Source organism: Tachypleus tridentatus, chromosome 7, assembly GCF_004210375.1.
Source record: "Tachypleus tridentatus isolate NWPU-2018 chromosome 7, ASM421037v1, whole genome shotgun sequence".
NCBI classification, from domain to species: domain Eukaryota; kingdom Metazoa; phylum Arthropoda; class Merostomata; order Xiphosura; family Limulidae; genus Tachypleus; species Tachypleus tridentatus.
In genome coordinates, this window is record NC_134831.1 from 1,809,976 (window position 1) to 1,830,628 (window position 20,653).

A 20,653-nucleotide genomic window follows, 5' to 3' on the forward strand; every position below is an offset into this window, starting at 1 on the left:
GGCCAAGTTCTTCTTGTTAAAGTCACGTGGAGAGCCTTATATAGTGCTATTTAACATATGCAGGTATTCTAATATCATTCACAAGGCATATATACAAGGTTTCAGTAATACAGTTAGACTTAACAAATCTATAACTCTTTATGATTAGATTAATTACTCAGAAACACAGGTTCCCGTTAGTGTATTGTTATATGGATTTACGCAGTATAACAGTACCATATAGGATTCACGACTTCTTGGATCTAACTGTATTTACCAAGTTCTAGACCTCAACTTCTGTTGATGTAGGAAAGCCCCAAGGTTGAAACTGGCCGTAATGATCATGAGTGCTGTGAACGCTTATGTATTTGACGAAATAAATACGCGACAAATCGACACTTGTAAGTTTTCGATTTTTTAAAAATATGTGTACGAATTTAATTTCTTTTCTGCAACCAAAATATCAGATACCTGAAGGTCTTCGACTGTGAAACACAAGCACACAAATGTATTGTAGAAACAACTGTGTTACCAAGCCCAAATGCCCACCTTTAATAGATCACATAGCTGTCACACCAACGTATGTAGAGCAATTGTATAACTAACTGTAAGCCACAATGAAATTGTTTTTTTTCCAGTAAGAAGTACTTCATTCGTGTTTGGTAAACTGTGCAAAGAGAGATAACAGAAGTACACGTTCAGGAAATAGCAGTCGTTTTCACATACTTGTGTGTTAAAAAAAAAAAAAAGAGGAGGAAAAATCGACTTTCCTTAACGTGAATAAATACAGCTAAGTGAACAGCTATCCTAAACTATTTATATTTTAAAGGGCAGTGATGAAAATTATTCATAAAACAATTAAATAAAAACCTCAACCGCAGCAGTTTCTCAAATTATATTTCGACGTGTTGTTGTGACGGTAGATTCATGATGACGAGAAATCCAACTGAAGTAAAAACGTATTTTAAAGACAGCTGGTACGGGGGTATCAAAACTTTACAAGAAATTGTATAACGTACAGAACAACGTTTCGACCTTTTCTAAATCATATGCTGGTTAGCAAAGAGAGTTTGCAAATGACCATTGCTGGGCGAAGGGTCAAGAGTGTAAACGGGTACAGGATTGTAGAGTGCGTTGGAGTTAGATTTTAGGTTATTACATAACATAGGCAGAAAGGTGTTCCTTTATATCAGTACAATTCTGGTTTGAGTTGTATAAGTAGGGCTTCTTTGATTTTGCGTTTGTTTATATTTGTTTCCATACTTAGTATCTGGCTGTTTTCTATGGTTATGTTGTGCTCAATTGATTTGCAGTGTTCAAAAATGTGCGGTATTTTTTTTGTGTCCTTTGAATCTAGTTTCCATTTTCTGATTGTTTCTCTGATATAGAAGTCGTAGCAATTGTTGCATTGTATTTTATAAATAATGTAGAAGTTATGTTTGTCAGTGTAGTTTTTACCTAGTAATAACTTTAGTTTTGTACCTGGTTTTTGAATATATTTAGTGTTTACTGGAATGTTGTGTTTTGTTATAAGTTTTGTTTCCAAATGTTGGTTATTTTTTGAAACTTACGTTGATGAAGTGTTGTTTTATTTTGTTGATTTCATCGTTAATTTTATGGGGTGAGTATAGTTTTGTGGCTGTGTTTATTTGGTTTCTAAATGTGTTTGTTTTTCATGTGCTGAGTCCCGGGAATGTATAATCCAGTATGGGTGATTTTTCTGTGGATTTCTGTTTTGAATTGTATATCAGTTCTAGTGATTATGAGGTAAAGAAACACTATTTGGTTAGTTTTTTCCTGTTCACAGGTGAACTTAATGTTTGGGTGTATGGAATTAATGTGGTTGAAAAACTAAGCGTATGTTCTGTAGATGTAAATCCAGCAATTGTATCGCCAACATATCATTACCTATATTAATTAATAACCTAAAATCTAATTGCAACGCCCCCTACAATCTCGTACCTTTTTACACTGTCGACCTTAAGGTATGTGCTGGCAACGGTCAGTTACAAACTCTCTTAGTTAACATGAAGAAGACCTAAGAAGGTCGAAATGTTGTTCTGTACTTTATTTTAATCGAAGTTTTAATACCCATACCAGCCGTCTTTAGAATACACTGTTACCGTAGATTACTTAGACGGTTAAGACTTTTTTTCAGTTTAGTACTGTAGCCAATCATCTCACGAATCTCATCCGGGTCAGGTATTTGGTTCACAAAGTTTGAGGACCTGAACAAACTGGGGTGTTTATGAATATGGTTTATACACTAAGAACAGGAGCCCTCTGAGGGAGGCGCACCATATAATGTTCGCTGCTCGTATTTCGCACAAGGCTACTAGATTCTTGTACTTGTGCTAACCATTCTAGGAGGTAGGAAGGATGGTGATGGTGACAAAAGTGAAAAGAGTAACAGTGAGATATATGTAAAGCTAGTTAAGTCGGATCTATATAGATGAGCTACAGGAAAGATATATTTTTTAAGCGCCTGTCCTGTGAAAGTGAATTTTCTCAGGGTACTCTCGTAAACCTGATCGGTGACCCTAATTATGGGCCGTCAGTGTATACAAGTTTCTGAAATCGGAGATGCAAGTATCGAGCTTCTTCGTCGCTGTTTTTGTCCTTGCTACGCCATCTTTGCCTTCATCCAGTGGAAAATCTAAATCAGGACGCACCTCAATGCAGTTATTAAAATACCACTTTGATTGAACCTGATCTCCACGATGGGGGACATGAATACCCTTGAACTCTCCAGTTTGAGGAAAATTATTTAAAAATTAATTGCGTGCCACGAAAGTTTTCCTTCTTTCACTTCTACGTGTATATACGAGGTATATGTCCTCGAGCAAGAACGCCTAATATATTGTTAACCTACAAGGCTAACTCGAAACATGCATATTTACTGAACGACAAAATATATTTGCACGTTAACTAACACAGATATCTGAAAAACTTTTAAAAGCAGGGAACTACAATTTTACAAAAAAAAAAAAATGACGCTAAAATAACAACACAAAGTAGAATTTACGTGTATCTGTTCTACATCTTTGTCCAGTAGCTGAACAAATATATCATGACATTCCTGGTGGCAAACTCCACTCCGACTTAAGGAAAATTTGAAATTTTCCTGATCTGCTGACGCACGTTAACGACATTTTAATAACGTCAACTATGGTGGAACAACGCAAACCTGAACACACACAAACAGACTGTTAACGACAAGCACTTTAATAAAACGTCAACTATGGTGGAACAACGCAAACCTGAACACACACAAACAGACTGATTGTCACAGGAAATATAAGCACTAACATGATGGCAGGCAATAAAATGTATTTTTTTTTTTTAATATAGAATAGTTGATCAAACCTATCATCACATGAGGAATTAAATAATCATTACAATCAAACTAACAAACTGAAAAAATGTATATATACACACACACACACACACAGTTGGCAAAACTATGAAACAAGGTTGCACGTGCACATACAGGTTGTGTGGAAAATTAAGCAACAAAATAAAAACGGCGACATTTTTCCGATTTCATTTTCTACTATCTGCAGTTGAGTTACATAATACTAATAATAACAAACCCTAATGCGTAGGTGCAACGTAGAACGTTGAATATGTGATGGATAATTGCTTTAGGCTATATAATTCAATACTTACCCTATTTAACCTTCGAATTACAGTCTTGTTTTATACTGTTTACTCCAATTAGGGTCCAGATATTGAACTACTGATTTATTTTGTTTCTACGTGTTTAAAAATCTAGCTTATATGCATAACTAAAAGATAAAATTGTAATTTGAGGTATATTTCAATTTTACTGTTTGAATACCGTTAATGTGGTTTGTAAAGAAATACATATAAATAAAGCAAAATGGTGCTTATGATTAAAATGAGTAAATTAATTTTCAATACTTATTTTTAAACACTTAACGTTTTTGTGAACACTTGGAGATTTGGAATTGCTATTCCCGGAATACAATTTACTGAAACCAAGCATTTAAGTAATTACAATAAAGACAGATAAGAAATAAACCGTATTTCCCAACGTTTTCGATACGCAAACCTATCTTCCTCAGGTGCAAACCGTATTTCCATCCACTGTATGGCCTGGTATATAATTATTTTATCTTTATATGCTTGCCTTTAGTAACTAACCTACAGTAACAGTTTTTCAGAGACGTCCCTTGTTACATCTGTGGAATTACTTGTACATTAGAAGTTTTGTGAATTTTGTATAAAGCTGTTAGAAGGTTATTTTTCGTACGGGTCCCCAGTTTAGAAGCGATATACTAAAGGGACGGTTACTGAGAAATACTGGACACATTATAAACCTCTCACCCTCCCCTACCGGGCTGAAAGAGTTGACATCTTTGGTGTTGATGGAATTCAAACTCGTGACTCAAGTGCCCTAACCACCAAAATCTAGACCATATCAGGCCTGAAGTAAAAACGCAATAAATGTGTCCGATATTGTGGAATTTTGGTCAAAACACCCTGTATTATTCAGTTTACAGCTATAGAATTTTTAGAACACGAGTTTTACATCGGTCTATATACTCATTTATTTAGGCTACCATTTTTAAATATTTTAATAAATTCAGTACGGGTTGTCTATGGTAAGTTTAGCTTTCCATAAACAGGATGTGCCCAGCCGTGAACTTCGATAATAATACCTTCAGGCAGGTACTTTTAGTTGTGCCTAACACAGATGTGTCAACTCTTTCACAAACTCTGGTTTGCACAACAGATGCACATACACACCGAAGATATTTTGTTTCCCAGATTCCTAAATACTAGAACGTTCATGTCATAAGGGACGCAGATAAACGTTTCGGAATTCTACCAATTTCATTTTCAGTATCTGAAGCAGAATATAATGAACTTGGATCAAGTTACCCATATACATTGTTACATACAATAAATTAACCCAAACAGAAAGCAGACATGTAATATGTACTGTCTTTATGTTCTTACCTCCACTTTCTACGTGTTTTGTTAATGTAGTAATTAATACTGTTTAGTACTGATGTACACCATTTACTTCTTACTTTGGGCACTAGAAATGGACTCAGAAGAATTCCAAAACGTTTAACTGCGATCCTTCTAATGTAAATAAAAACACTCTCTTCATCATATAATTTATTAATTACAACAACCTGAACAGACAGACAGATTCTAGATAACTATATTAACTTCAAGCGAACTCACGTCGTATTCAAAGTGACAGGAGTTGAACAATTTTTTAAAATAAAAAGTTTCGTCAATAATAGATGTTTATTAATCAAACTGTCGGATCTTTCTGTTCTTCAAGTTTCCTTATTACCAACCTCCACAAATTTCCTAAAAATCTCTAATCTTGCAGACTTAATGATTAAGTGTATAATTATGTTTTACTGCACAATACCATCATGACGTGTGAAGAACAAAATGAAAAATATATCGTTTGATTTGTATACAGTTAGAACCATACAGTTTTTTAGAAATGATAACATCGAAAACACCATTTATTTCCAAAAGGAGGATGTTCATTATTACACGAGCAATAATTTAGAACAAAACCAAAAACAACTGCTTATAAAACTATGAAATTTCAAAGACGTGTAAGCGAAGTTTTTCTACGTATCGTTTTATCAAACGTAATGAGATGATTTCTGTACGTTTCCGATTAACAAACTTTGTTCTTACCTGGCTTCCACCGCCTGTCATCTTCTGTAATCATGTCTATACCATTGAAGAGATTATCCTTCAGCTCAGCCATATTATCAGATTCTGGGAATCGGCCAGAAATACCACTAATAACAATATCTTCAGTCATGTCCCACTTTGGCATCCTAAAGCCTAAAGGAGCTTCTGTTACACCCTTCATAGTAGTGGTAGAGGTCTTGGACGGTGGACTATTGGAGATGGGTGGGTCCACAGCGGAATGGGCCGGCATTCTCAAAATTCAATTTTTCTAAACAACAACAACAAAAGTGGGATTATACAATTGATCTCTGGGAAATGTGAGTAATTTAAATACGTCTACTATTACCACTAGACTGCAAGGAATGTTGCGTGATCGTTTTTACAATTGACCAAATAGTTTGGCTACGATCGTAGGACAAAACCCCCTTGGTCAAATAATAATAAGTCATAATTTTATTCTTTAAAGCTTATGAACACTTCTCTGACGTGCAAAATTTTACTATGTAATAAAACTGGAAAAAAAGAGAAAATGCATTGCAAGTATTATAGAATAGCATGCATTAACACTTGACTACAAATTTATAACACAATGTTTTACAGAAGCACCCAATTAGGTACACAATCATGAAAATAAACATTATAAAAGGAACGTCATGCCGTATTTACGAAAAGTCAAACAAGTAAAACATAATATTGAAAATCTCATTAAGTGTCAAGGTTCATTTTACGTCCACCTAATGCTGTGACTTATGCCATTCAGAAATTCCTCCAAGGTCTTCCTCTCATTTACATAGACCAGACGTAGGTTCTTTAAAGAGTAAAGCTCCCTTTTAGCACGTTTGACTCGTTTTTTGAAGACTCATCACAAGAATCTTTAATCACGGCTGTTGATACAAGAGCATGAGCTTGTCTAATACTTTCAGTGGCCTTCCAAATGGTTGAGTGGTTGTGTCTCAAGTTTATAGAACTGATACAGTCAGGCCACCAGTTAGAAAATTACTCAGATAGACAAAACAGTGATTACCTAAGGTATTTCAACACAGAAAAATAGAAGAAATAGGAGCTTTTGTTATATTTTCAACTTTCACCAAGGGGGGTTTTGTCCTACTTTACAGTTTACTTGAGGGATTCTTTGACCAAGGGGGCTTTGTATGTTCCCGGTTTGGCTACGCGAATGATATACAAATAAACATACAAACTAAAACGCTGCTGATAATGAACTGTTCGGTATGCGAAAGTTTAAAGTTATATAGCAGCTTTAAAACAAAACCTTCGTAAATTCCTAATGCATCTGTGTTAAAGAAAAATGATTAACTGAGCCTTTCAGCTTGCATCCGGCATTAAATGCCATTTTGGATACGAGCTCATAAAACCAGGAAAATTAATCTCCACCGCTGTGGATGCTAAGTGTTAATGACAAGTAGTCGTATGTAACATACAACTAAAATCTTACAACAAAATACTTTAACAATAACTAAACTGAAACAACACGAACCAAAAAAAAAATCGATGAAGTCAACCGAACAAGAAGATAAAATTAACGAATGAAAGCGAAACATTAATATACTAACAACGATGAGGAAAAAGGGGTGGGGCTGTTTTATTACATCCTATATCTAAACTTTCCTGTTTTCTCACGATGAAAAATACATTACGACAGAAGAGAAACGGCATTTATATACAACACCTAAAAAAAAAAAAAAAGCCTTCGTTTCATACCAATTTCACTTCTTTTTAACCATCAGTGTAACATTTTCCTCGTGGGAGTTCCCCTTTGAAATTACATATAGATTTGTTGGTTATTCAAGGAACAAACAGCCACACTTTATAAAGCAATAAAATTAGTCGGTTTTACCTTCCTTGAGCTCTGGACCATCCTTACTGAGCTGTTAGTAGATACGCGAAGTTCATGTTATCAGAACTGCCAGGTATTAGAAAAGACGTGTAGACTTCTTTGTATTATTTTAATAACGTTTCAAAACGATCGAAATTAACATTTATGAAATTAGAACTTTAAAACAAAGGGTTCAGGTATAACCATTCTTAAGTTGTGAACTACTGACACGAGGGAAGGCAAGCTGCTAGTATTACCCGCAAGTGTAAGAACTTTATCCATACGTTTTGAACCGAATTCAGATTGATGGTCACTTTTATAACGCGCCCACAGCTGAACATAGTGTTTTTTAGTACCACAATCTGACGATCCAACGACTTGACCACGATCGACCCAAGTCTAAGGACACGGTACGTTTTAACAGACCTGAAGACGTCGATTTTTTAACTCGCATGAAAAGAAACACCCTCTTGGAAAAAAAAAAATATCGGCGAAAACTTTGAAAAGAGGGGCGTTTTACATTAAATTTTCCTTTTAAAAGATCCAACTGCCAATTAAATAATTATTTGAATTTTTATGAGCGACATTATTATATTAAATGATGGATATTTTTTCTCTGTGGTGACCACCAACGCCAGAACTTTTATTACACTTGCTAGATGGCTGAATGTACATCCTGCGAAAATTCGCATTAAACAATTTACGGGTGGAATTAAAACAGGAGTTATTTATCACAATTACTACAACTATACCAACTATGTAATTGGTTTACAAATAAGTTAATCATCTCTTTAAAGTTCTATTCTCAACTCGAGCTTTAAAAGATTCAATTGAACCCTCAACAGAAGGCTTAAAGAAATGAGATCTGAACACAAGAGAATTAGCTCACATACTTTATAAGACCAGAATTTTTACAAATCTTTTAATCTCTTTCAAACAAACTTCTGTAGAGAACTTGCATTTCTTTAACTCAACAGCTTGTTTCATTATTTATCTAAGCATAATGTCACTTAAAATACTGCAATCGATTTGTTCAACATTTTATTGCGGACACTAAGAAATATTAAATTACATATACTGACCAATTACATTTTTTTATATATCAAAGTTGTGTTCAAGATGTGCTTTCTAGTGTGTTTTTTAATTAATCTATGATTCCTTTCCATATTTGATTAGCAATGAAATTTAATGCTCGTGTATATAAATACTTAGTTAAATAAACAAAGGCTCGTATGGTAAATAACTCGCGAGAAAAACAGCGTGTATTTACTAAATGATGTAATGCAAATAGTGAACTTAGGTCATGGTGTGTCTGAAAGGCCATCTTAACACTTCGTAGTTTATTCTAAGAACCCACGAGTGTAAGCAAAGTAGAACGTGTTTTAATACATTAACCACAACAAAATTATAATATCCACTGCCGACGAGGCTTGTCGTACGATATCAAGGCTCGTGAGGGTGGATGAGCTACGACATATAGTCCATGTAAACTGGAGTTAAGCCTAAACGTACAAAAGCAACGACAGGCGTCTAACAACAGTAGCAGATCTTGTTCGATTTATCAGACCACATCTTGGCATAACGTGCAGTGCAGAGAAAGTAATGGAGATATCCGATGATTTCTCATCATATCAGTACTTCTAGAGTGCACAAAAAACAAACAACTTAGAATGATTAAGTCACATTTATAATAAAGTCAAGTTAAAATAACAACTTGGAGTTAAAAAAAATAATTTTATTCCATCAATTCTCACCCAAATTCTCATTTTCAAATGACTAAAGTCCAGTTCAAACTAATAACACTTCGCCAGAATCCGACGTTTAAACGGTCACTTTTAAACACTATCAAAATACATTAATTTAATACAATGTTTCATAGGACTTCGTCTCTCGTAATGCACATGTCTTAATGGAAGTGTTAGGTATCGAACGAAAGGCCTCCTTAGCAGCGACTTATGCGAGACAAAAGATTGATCTGAAATACTATTTCTACACGCCCATTATTTTTAATCCCAAAGGACAAATTAAGAGTAGGGTGAAAAACATCAGTGACTGAATATATTTATAAATCAAACTATACGCACAACAGTTAGACATGCAGCAGACGATGTAAACAGCATTTCGACCACTACTATATCCGATGTACATCAGCCAGCCTGACAAGCCACAGTATTGACTAAAGGTCTCGTCGCCACAGGTTATGGTATAATGTGAACGACATATTACAAGAAAAAAAATCCAAAAATGAAGCAAATGTAGGGATAGCATTTAGATCATCATAGCACAGACACACAAACAGCTGAACGTTCATAGACAAAAACAGAATAAATTAAAACTTGGTTGTGATTACATTGTTACATACGTTGCTATACATTAATTATCTGTGATATTATGCAAGGATGATGAAAATGCTATCCTTATCTTGTTTACATTGTTTTTGAAGTATTGATATCAGCCGTACTTTCTTTAAATTTTTTATTTACTTCTTTTTAATGCACTGTTTAAATGTTCATAGGAAAGTCGTATTTATAAGCAAGTGCTAAATACAGTGAGGTTCCAAGTATAATATTTATTATCTATTATTGGCTGGTTAATTCCCGTTTCACCCTGTAAAAGTATTTTTAAAGAAACATCAAAGTTCTGTAAGAAGGCTAACCTCTAGGGTTAATGATAGCATCGTTTGCACTAACTTGTTGGTGTTTTTTTTTAAAATTACTTCTAGTTATTAACAACACTTACAAAAGCGAATACTCTGAAACTATGTCACCTCAGTGAAATTGGTTGATACTGTTGTTTTGAGCTATCATGCAATAAAACAATCGGCATAAGAAATCCAAAGATTTTGCTATGAATACTCACATACATTCCCAGAACTGTTTACATATCATTGCACAGATATTGTTATAAAAGGAAGCAATGTATAGTACTGTAAATTTCTGATGACCTATCGAGAAGACATTTAAGATAATTTCGATAAGCAATTCAAACTATCCATGCATAGGCAGGCAGTGCTGCCCTCTGTCTAGTAAGTTTTATTTTTCACTTACACATTTTTTAAGAGATATAAATGCTACGTTAGTCGGAAAACTACAAAATTTGAACTCTTATACCAACCATTACTTCAGTCACTCAATACGACCACACTTTAAGAAACAGAGCAACCCCACCTAAGTCTGCACGTAAATATACCTTTTTCTTGATTATGGTTTGTTTTGCCGTCTCTAATTTAACAGATTTAGGCTATATGAAAGGCAGCTAGTCATCTCCACCCTCCACCAACTTTTGGGTTACCATCACTAACAAATTGATAGCCACATAACAACGTCCCCATGGTTGAAAAGGCAAGTATGTTCGGTGACGGAGATTCGAACACGCGTCTCTCAGATTACAAGTCGAATGTCTTAATCATTGGGCTATGCCAAGCACATTGGTTATGATCATATTTTGTGTGAATTTGAAATAAATGGTTACCTAAAGTTTTTATTATAGGCAGCACCATAGCAAACACATGAGGGATGGGTCTGATTAAATCTCGAATGACGGCCTATAGTTTACATACGGTAGCGCATACACCAGACGTCAGCAAAACCCAGCGACAGGGATAGAGACGAAAAACCTTTCACTAATCAAGTACAAAACTGCCCTTCAGGTTCGGCTAACCTCCACTGACGTCTAATAAACGGACTGCAAAAACCATCGATTTTCTTCATCTCTATCAGCTATAACCCGTAAACTATAGCGTGCTACGACCGGCCTGCATACGAAAACACTTCACTGCTCTCTAAGATGCGTTTTTCATATCTAGAGCAGCAAGTGATCCACGATAGGTTAATTACAGACAAAAGTACTCATCACAGTCTCTAATTAGTAAGCCATTACGTGCATTATATAGAAGTACATAATCTGCCGTATACCCCTTAATACGCCGCGTAGTATCCTTGCTTCAGGAAGTGATGTATACAGACTATATCATGGTTCCCTATAGAATAGAACTGAATAAGATGGTGAAATGGCGCCTTCCGCCTAGAAGTTACTGCCTCACCGGAAGCCACGATTTCGATTAGTAACAAAACAATTTTATTCCAAGATTGACGAGATGGAAAAAGATCAGAACATAAAGAACACTTCAAATGCGACAAAAATGTGTACCACCTACTCCTGCATTCCACTCTACAAGTCCAGTGTAAGAGTAAGAATGGGTAATAAAGATTTTCCTGTCATCCCAAATGCTCTCTAGTTTCTGATCCTAAAACTTTATAATGAAATTTGTTGTTGCTAATACAACATCTAGCACTATTTTTAAAACAAAATCATGGTATTAGTCCACTTAAACGTTTTGTAAATATAATAAAGTACATAAATAACGCCTTTCACAAATTCTCCCTTGGTTAACAGAAATAAATACAATGAAGATAATTTATCATAAGTTATGCCTTTCTGGACATAAAACTGTCCGTCGTCCATTCCAAGTTAACTTGTAGGACTTATTAGTTTGAAACTTAAATGTACAAAAATGTTACACCAACTTAACTATATACTGGCTTATCCCTTATCACATATGTTCTGTATAAATGTCGCTCTATATACAACTATATGTTATTATATAATGTGTATCACAAATTCGTGAAGAAACCAACAAAAAAAAAATGACTCAACAACTTTGGATAAAAAGATTCAAGGTCGGGCACCTTAAAATCAACCATTTGTAAACAAAGCCCAAGCCACGCACCAGTGGAAGAAGGAAAATGTGCACTCTACTGTTGGTTGTCTTGAACAAGGAAAACTAAGTGTTCGTTATTTAAACCTATTTTTTATACAGTGATGCAATCATTAGGATTTACGTAATTATCAACTGAATGTTTATAACAAATAACAGATTCAATGTCTTTTTTTTCTCTCGTTAAACACAGTTCATAATATATTTTTATTTTTCTGCTAGGCCGTATAAAATTATTTTACTTTCGTGGTTGCATTATTCAAACAAATTCGCATAGTTCATCAAAAGGATACACTTTTCATAATTGATGCTGCAATCAATAAGTTGGATATTTCACGTAATAAAAGAAAATGCGTATACTCGTTTTTCCATTTATATACCAATAGTCAAAGGTTGAGTAACCACAGGTACTTTAAGACTCAATCTCTACTCTTACTGTAATCGTGTAACATCAAGACCAAATTAATGTGAAATGTAATGAACCAAAAAGTTGATTCCCTTTAAAAAAATGTTTACACCCTAGTGCAGACTGAATGATTACTTGTGTACACCTTAGATCACATGACTGACGAAGTGCCACTCGATTTACATAAAGAACTAAAGGTGTGTGATATCTTAAAGTTTTGCCCTTGTCAGAACCGAAATACCAAAAAAACCTACCATCCATTTTAGTACAGTGTATTTAGTAAAAAAAAAAAAAAAAAAGGATGAATTTGAAATACACATATTTAATAAGGAAGTGTAGAATGAATCTCTCTAAGGTGAATGGGAAAAAAGGCTAAATGCATGATTATATTAAATTTTCGCTATCAATAGTTACTGATAAGAACAGTTCAGTAAAGGATGTCAGTTTTTCTCCCGTAAGGGTGTTTAACTTCAAATTTTAGCACATTTCTCTAGCTAATATATATCACGTGCATTATCACGTATGTATGAAAATAGAACCGAGTTACCACAACTGGTCTGTTACATGCTCGTAATAACCTTGAAACATTTCAAGCAATCAAAAGTTTACCTATCAAAACACAGACTACTGCATCTGTAACTATAGGCAGTGCAGGCTAACTAAAAATGTGGATTATTAAATCTACCCTGAGACGAGTTTGTAAATCTTGACAAACAACATTGACAGAAGCTAATGTTTGCATTATCTTATAAAAAATCATTAAGGGCCGAGTTGTAGAACTACATTTTAAAATAATAGTACAGAGAATATACTTCTATTAATAAAACTTGAACAATCAAATTTTAGTAGTCTATCCATAATTACCATACTTTAAAGTATATTTCTACAAATTTCGATTTGTCCAAAATTCTATTACGTTAAATCACAAAACCCAAGTATATTAAATAATGATGAGCTAAGATATGTAACTTACAGGTAAGAATTGGAATATTTTCCACACTGATAAAAAAAAAAAGGAGGGGTGGAGGGCAGCTAAGTAACATTGCTTAAATATACAGCCTTACAGCTACAACGAAAGTATGCAATGACGAAACCCAATCGATTTACAATTGTCTGTAGATTAACAAGATATTCTTACTCAATGCGCATGTTCACAAACGATACAGCGCCGTCTTCAAGCTGCAGTATATTCAAATTAGGGCTACAGTTCCATAGTTATACGAAATATGTATCAAATCGAATAATGTGTAACACAAGATTTTCACCACCTAAGATTAACAGTCTCCACAATTTAAATACTCTAACCCGCCAATAAATACACTAATATAAGAAAATCTAAATAAATGGGCAGGACCTCGGAGGAAGAGATGTAGCACTTCTATTTATTTTATTATCCACTAACTAGCTCAAGTAATGTCTGCTTAGAAGTTAGAAGTGTAAACGTAATAGTAATATCAAATGCGAATATGAAATGACGTTTACTTCTTTAATATGACACCTAAAAAAAAATATTAAAAAAATTACGATTTATCAAACTCGCTTCTCGTACCTTTATAATACATATTTCCAAGAAATATTTAGGCAAAATAGAAGTTAATTGGGGATAACAGTCCAATTTCTATTACGACTCGCTAGAACTAAAGTGTTAAAATAAGATATAGTACAACTATTAAAACTCAAATGTATAACTATCCTATACTACCAAAGTATGAGATTTTTGGGAGGAGTCGTATATGTCTGTAGCAGTTGTGCCAAAACATAAAAATAATTTTTTTAATAACTTCACAAAAATAATTCAAATTCTTAGGATTATAATTTTAAGTTAAAAAGTGAAATACTAGCAATATTCCATCTTTTTTCTATTTAAACTTCAAGCTTGCATCTTAAAAAACACGCGTTATCTTAACTGCCTTAAGATATTTCTTAACATTTTACCTAAGTTAAAAAATAAATAAAAATCCAGAGAACATGAACAGTGCAAGTGTCAGTAATACCACGGTATTTTAATGCTATTATTAATGTATTATTTAAAGGGCGAATCTTACTAGTTACTACTCAAATATCATGTCTGAATAAATAAAAAACACGTGAAAATTAAAATAAGGTTTCATAAATGGGAAGTAGCACAATAGTTATGCTTAATCCAGTTTAATTATTCACAAAAATGACATTCAGAAATATAGTCCTAACAATACTAAACATTAATAACAAGTTACGACTAAAAAGCCAAGTAGAACTACTGAACGCAAAAAACTAAACGAAGTTATAGTCACTATACTTATTTATTTAAGGTGAAAAAAATTAGTTATTTTTACTTTTCCTGTCAAGTTAAAAACGTACTTTGAAATATTTTATAAGCTTATTACGGTAGAAAATATCGAAAGGTGCGCAGTTGAACTAAAATTAAAAACAATATAACAGACAACTTTCAATGTGATAATATTAACATACACGTATAGTAAGCCAGAATGTCGAAAATTCACCTGTAAATTACTGTGCGTTCGTTTGACAAAACACCCCGAGAAATACCAATACTGAACACCAAACTTATGAAACCAGCAAGTTATAAAACAGCTAGTAGCAACAGTAATATCAACGTCACCAAACTTCTTTCTCTGTCACTCTGGGAAGACTGAAGGTAAGCCTAAATGTGTTCCTTACACAATATTATACTCTAAAGACATCGGCTTCCACAAACATTTACAGACAAATATTTCGATCGTTCTCGCCGGTTAGCAAAGAAGCCGGTGAAGTCATGTTATGGTGTGATGTGAGGCCACGTGATTTTGTCCAATCACATTGTACAAATGCACTACGTATACCAGCTACCTATTTTCTGTTGCCAAAGCAACTGTCGCTGCGATCGACTGTAATGCAGATTCCTCGTTTGAAATCTACGCGACTACATCATCGATCTATGAAAACAACTATTTTATTAGACACAAATTTGAAATGTTAAATTCATATCCAAGTACTATACAGCGTAATACTTATGTAGTAAAGCATATTATACTAACATGGTAATAAATTAACAAGTAACAATCTGTAAGTATATAGATATTTATTTTGGAAAACAAACTACATGTTTCGACCGTTCCTTCGTCTTCCTCTTCAAGCATATAGTACGCAGCGTAAGGTAATGTCAGGACACATATTTTCTAAAGTAAATATAACTGCTCTTAGAGATAGTTGTTTATTCATTTCACACTATTATACAGCATCATAACTGAAAGTGTGAAACATAGCATTAATTCTAAAATACCAAAATTTTAATAACATTCGATAATACGCACGAGAAACTTTAACTTTCCATGTAATATATGTACGCATATAAAACAGTTCGAATCACCATGAGATCGTTACATAAATTGTATTGCAACACATAAATTTATCTCGTAAATATAGTGAGGATGCTGTAAATACAACGTTAGATTTATAAAATATTGTTTCTGGTAATAAACAAGTACAAAGCAATTTTTTTTTTTTTTTTTTTACATTCGTGAAGGAGAATATGTGAAAGTCCATCTTGGTAAACAGTGCATAATGTAGACATAGTCATATTATTTGACTTGTTAGCTAATTGACTCTGTACATGTGCAACGCATTAAAAAAACAAACAAAAGTTAACACACTGTAGGTGCAGATGTACTTTCAAAGTCTTGTCGCACCCTGTCGGTGCACGTGCACCATAAGTTAACTTACAATGGTTCTGTGTGTCGACCGATGCGTTTATTTCAACTGCATAACTTGTTGACCAGTGTACGAAAATAATTGAGAGATTGTGTTTTTAAAAATAAAAACATCTGGTTTTAACAAAAAATGAAATACGTTTTATTATTATTATTATTGGTATTATTATATCTGGAACAAGTTTACGTGTAAAAATTCATTAGGAACTTTTTTTCACAAGACACGTTGCATGGGATCTATATTCTTATTTGTTTGTTAATTTAACAAGCTAATGGTTCCATCTTCAGTTATTAAAGGGTCTCAAGTATAATAAGATCTAACATTTTCAAGGACTTTTCAATCGGTAAAACACCACGAACACGAAGTGTTTTCCTTATGCATCACTGTGAAAACCTAATTACATTAATTTACATTCTTCACTGAAAGTTACAATAAGAGGGTCATGAGAAAATAAAAAAAAGATATAACTTGAATATCTACATCTGACCTTTTGTAAGTCCACTATCATCAAATCAGAAAGAAAAAAATAATAGCAGTTGGATATGTCAAAAGTAGAGGTATTCATGGCAACAAAAATACGTACTGGTAATAACTATTATTTTATTTTTCATAATATTTCAAATTAATGAATAAAACCTTCAATAGGCCAATTCTCTCATCTATTCAAAACAAATTCTATGTCCAAATGATGAAGTAATAAACTAATACTATTTAACTAAAAACGAACAACAGAAACTTAGATAATGTAATTAAACTACAGAAGTTTTCTGGTGAATGACAAAGATTCTAAGCAATAAAGACATACAAAACATTTCAAATAGATAAATAGAATAACAATCAATTTTACTTTTAGTAATCCAGTTTATTAATAATACATTTTCTAATTAAAGTTTTTAAAAATGGAGAAACCATTTCTGATATAGAAATAAACAAATAAAACGATAAAACGTTAAATCGCAACGAAACTCTTTCAATATAGTTCAAAATAATAATGCTAACAATCCCAAACAATTTATACAAACTTTGAAAGAAAAAACATACGTTTTAAACTAAATATGTAATCATTTAGGCAAAAGAAAATTGTATAATTCAAAATGAACAACAAATATTATTAAGAATTCGAGTAAACCAGACTCGTAAATTCATACATTCACTAACAAACTAATAAGTTTCGAGTGGTGTAAAACGTCATAACACTCTTATCTCTGTCAATACATATTTCATTAAAGGGTCAGAATGTTAAAAAAACATGTCAGTTAATAAACTGTGAAGTATGGATACAAAAATAAAATTATTCAGTAGTGTTTGATCAAGTTAATGTTGTCTCAAACATGCAATGTAAACTTGGAATTCTGCTTTACATATAATAATAATAATACTAAAAACACAGTGTCTAGTCTATCTTTATATGCTTTTATTTGCAACTTGTGACATGCCCATGAAGTGTACATTTGGACGGAGAGATGGCGCTTCAAGCTATTATGTATAAAATGATCAATTAAAGCAGTGGTTCTTAACCTGGGTTCAATCGAACCCCAGGATTTCGGTGAGTCAGTCTCAGGGGTTCTGCGGAGGTCAAGACACACACTGTGTGTATGTTCGTTCCGTTCACCCCACTCGTATGATTCGTGACGTCATGCTTCACTTGGCCATCATTGGCTACGGCTGATCACGTCACATCACTTGGCCTTAATATCTGTGCTGCAGAGAACTTCGTGCGCTTAGCAGTCAACTTGTGACTGTAGTAATCGTGCGTCATTTGTGATTTTTTCCCTAACCTTTCAATCCTTTCATACTAACTATGTCGCGCAAAAACAGAAAGTGGTCGGACGAATACGTACAATATGGATTCACGTGTATAAAGGAACATAATGGGAGTCAGCGTCCTCAATACATGATTCGCAATGCCAAGTTAAGCAATTCTAGTCTAGCACTGGCTAAACTAAGAGAACACTCCCTAAAGCTGCATGGAGATGGGAAATACAAGAACACAACGCTTGCTGAATTCAAGGTAAAGAGAGCCAGGTTCAATGAAAAGGCTACTTTGCCTGTTCTCGGCTTTGTACCCAACGACAAACCGATCCTCACAGCATTGTACTAAGTTGCGTACTTGATCGCAAAGCAGGGCAAACCACACATCATTGTTGAAGCACTTGTAAAATCAGCTGCGTTGAAGATGGCGAATATCATGCTGGGAAAAGCTGCTGAAAATAAGTTATCCCAAATTCCTCTTCCAAATGACACCATCAGCAGCAAAATAGATGACATGGGCGATGACATCTTGGCTCAAGTAGTTGCAGATCTAATTTCAAGCCTAGCAAAATTCAGCCTTCAACTGGACGGGACCACCGATGTTTTCAATTTAAGCCAGCTTGTTGTATTCGTGCGCTATGTGAAGAACAACGAGATAAAAGATTTTTTATTTTGTAAGCCTCTTACAACAACAACTAAGGCAGCCGACGTGAGAAAACTTGTGGATGACTTCTTCAGAGACAACGATCTTTCGTGAGATATGGTTTTTGCGGTTTGTTCGGACGAAGGTCCAGTCATGCTGGGACGAAACTCTGGTTTTGGTGAACTGGTGAAAGCCTATGCACTACACATTATTGTAACGCACTGTGTTCTGCACAGGCATGCGTTGGCAACGAAAACATTGCCTTCAAAACTGGCAGGAGTATTTAAAATTGTAGTGGAATGTGTGAACTTTGTGCGAAATAGTGCCCTGAAGCACCGCATCTTCAAAGAGCCGTGTAATGAAATGGGCTCTGAATTTGAGATACTTCTGTACCATTCTAACGTTCGGTGGTTATCCCGAGGAAAGGTGCTGAATCGTGTTTTGCCATGCGTGTGGAATTAGTCCTGTTTTTGCCAGAGCACCAACATTGTCATGCAGATTGCTTCGAAAAATCTGAGTTCATTTTAATTTTGGCATACATGGCCGATATCTTCAATGCTCTCAATCAACAAATGCAGGGTGGTGGAGTCAACATCATCGAAGCAGAAGAAAACCTGAAGGCTTTTCTAAAAAGCTATTGTTATGGAAACGACGAACAGAGAATGATAACTTCGCAAACTTTCCCCTGCTGGACGGCTGTGTAAGTAAGATCGAAGATGTGTCTGAAATCGGAGACATTTCTGTAACCGGGGAACTGAGCAAGCAATTGCTATGTAGTTAGATGAGCTCGCAAAGTCTCTCGTCGGATACTTCCCCACCAGAGAGTCATATATCCAGCATGGGTGAGACAGCAGTTCACGTTTAGTGTTGCGACGGCAGATGTCAATGATGAATACCTCGACGAAATCATTGAACTTTAGCAGAGCCAGGTTCAACAGCAACTTTTCAGAACAACAACACTCTCAACGTTTTGGTGTCACCAAATCGTAGCGTACCCTCTTATTGCTAAGAAACCCTTGAGATACTCATACCGTTTGTTACAACGTATCTTTGTGAGCAATCCTTTTCGAGGATGGAAGACATAAAAACGAAGAAAAGGAACAGACTTTGTTGCGAAAATGATATGAGAGTGGCACTTGCCAAGGTGAAGCTGCGCATTTCTGAACTTGTCTCTGAAAGGCACCAGCAAAAGTCACATTGATATGCAGTAAATATTCATTGAGTTATGTTTTTGTGTGACATTCATGTTTTGTTGGTTTTGTTCTTTGAACACAGTGATATTGTGTGCAACTGATGCATGGTTCATTTTGTCCACTAATAAAATATCTACTTATGTTTTGAATTTTAAAAACTCATATTTTATTTTCCCAACTACAAAGGGTTCAGTGAATGCAAGTACGAAACTTCTGGGGTTCAGTACCTCCAACAAGGTTAAGAACCACTGAGTTAAAGATACGAGAGAAATAAACAATAACTTTAAAACATGGTTGATTGAATTTTTAAAATCATGTATTTTCTGTTCATGAACTGTAAGTAATGAATCTAAATAAAATTTATTTTCCACTGTTTTCCCAAGTAAAAAGATGGCGCATCAAGTTATCGTATTTAGAATAATTCGATAAGGTTTGGGGTGAATTTCGCGCAAAGCTACACGACGCTAACCGTCCCTAATTTAGCACTAGGCACCAGCATCCACCGCCAATTCTTGGCCTACTTTTCTACCAACGAATAATGGGATTGACCGTGACATTATAACGTCCCCACGGCTAAAAGGACGAGCATGTTTGGGATGACAGGGATTCGAACCCGGGAGCGTCGGATGTCGAGTTGAGTGACTTACCCATCTGGCCAATTAGGTAAAGACACCACACTCTGGAATAATAACTTAAAAATATATATATTTGACTGAGTTTTAAAATTCCTATCTTATAATGA

General features: G+C 34.5%; 1 protein-coding gene across 5 annotated transcripts in view; it reads right to left on the reverse strand.

Moving 5' to 3' along the window:
- Window positions 1–20,653, reverse strand: part of FASN1 (Fatty acid synthase 1) — a 62,575-nt gene that overhangs the window by 38,545 nt on the left and 3,377 nt on the right. The window contains exons 1-2 of one of the 5 annotated variants that reach the window (XM_076509922.1): window positions 15,117–15,378; window positions 5,677–5,944 (exon numbers count right to left, since the gene is read on the reverse strand). In XM_076509922.1, the coding sequence (XP_076366037.1) occupies window positions 5,677–5,926 (250 nt within the window). In that variant the 5' untranslated portion in view covers window positions 5,927–5,944; window positions 15,117–15,378. Of the gene's footprint in view, window positions 1–5,676; window positions 5,945–6,871; window positions 6,893–7,247; window positions 7,291–15,084; window positions 15,379–20,653 lie in introns of those variants that run through there. The other 4 variants (XM_076509926.1, XM_076509925.1, XM_076509927.1 and 1 more) reach the window with 4 other exon arrangements.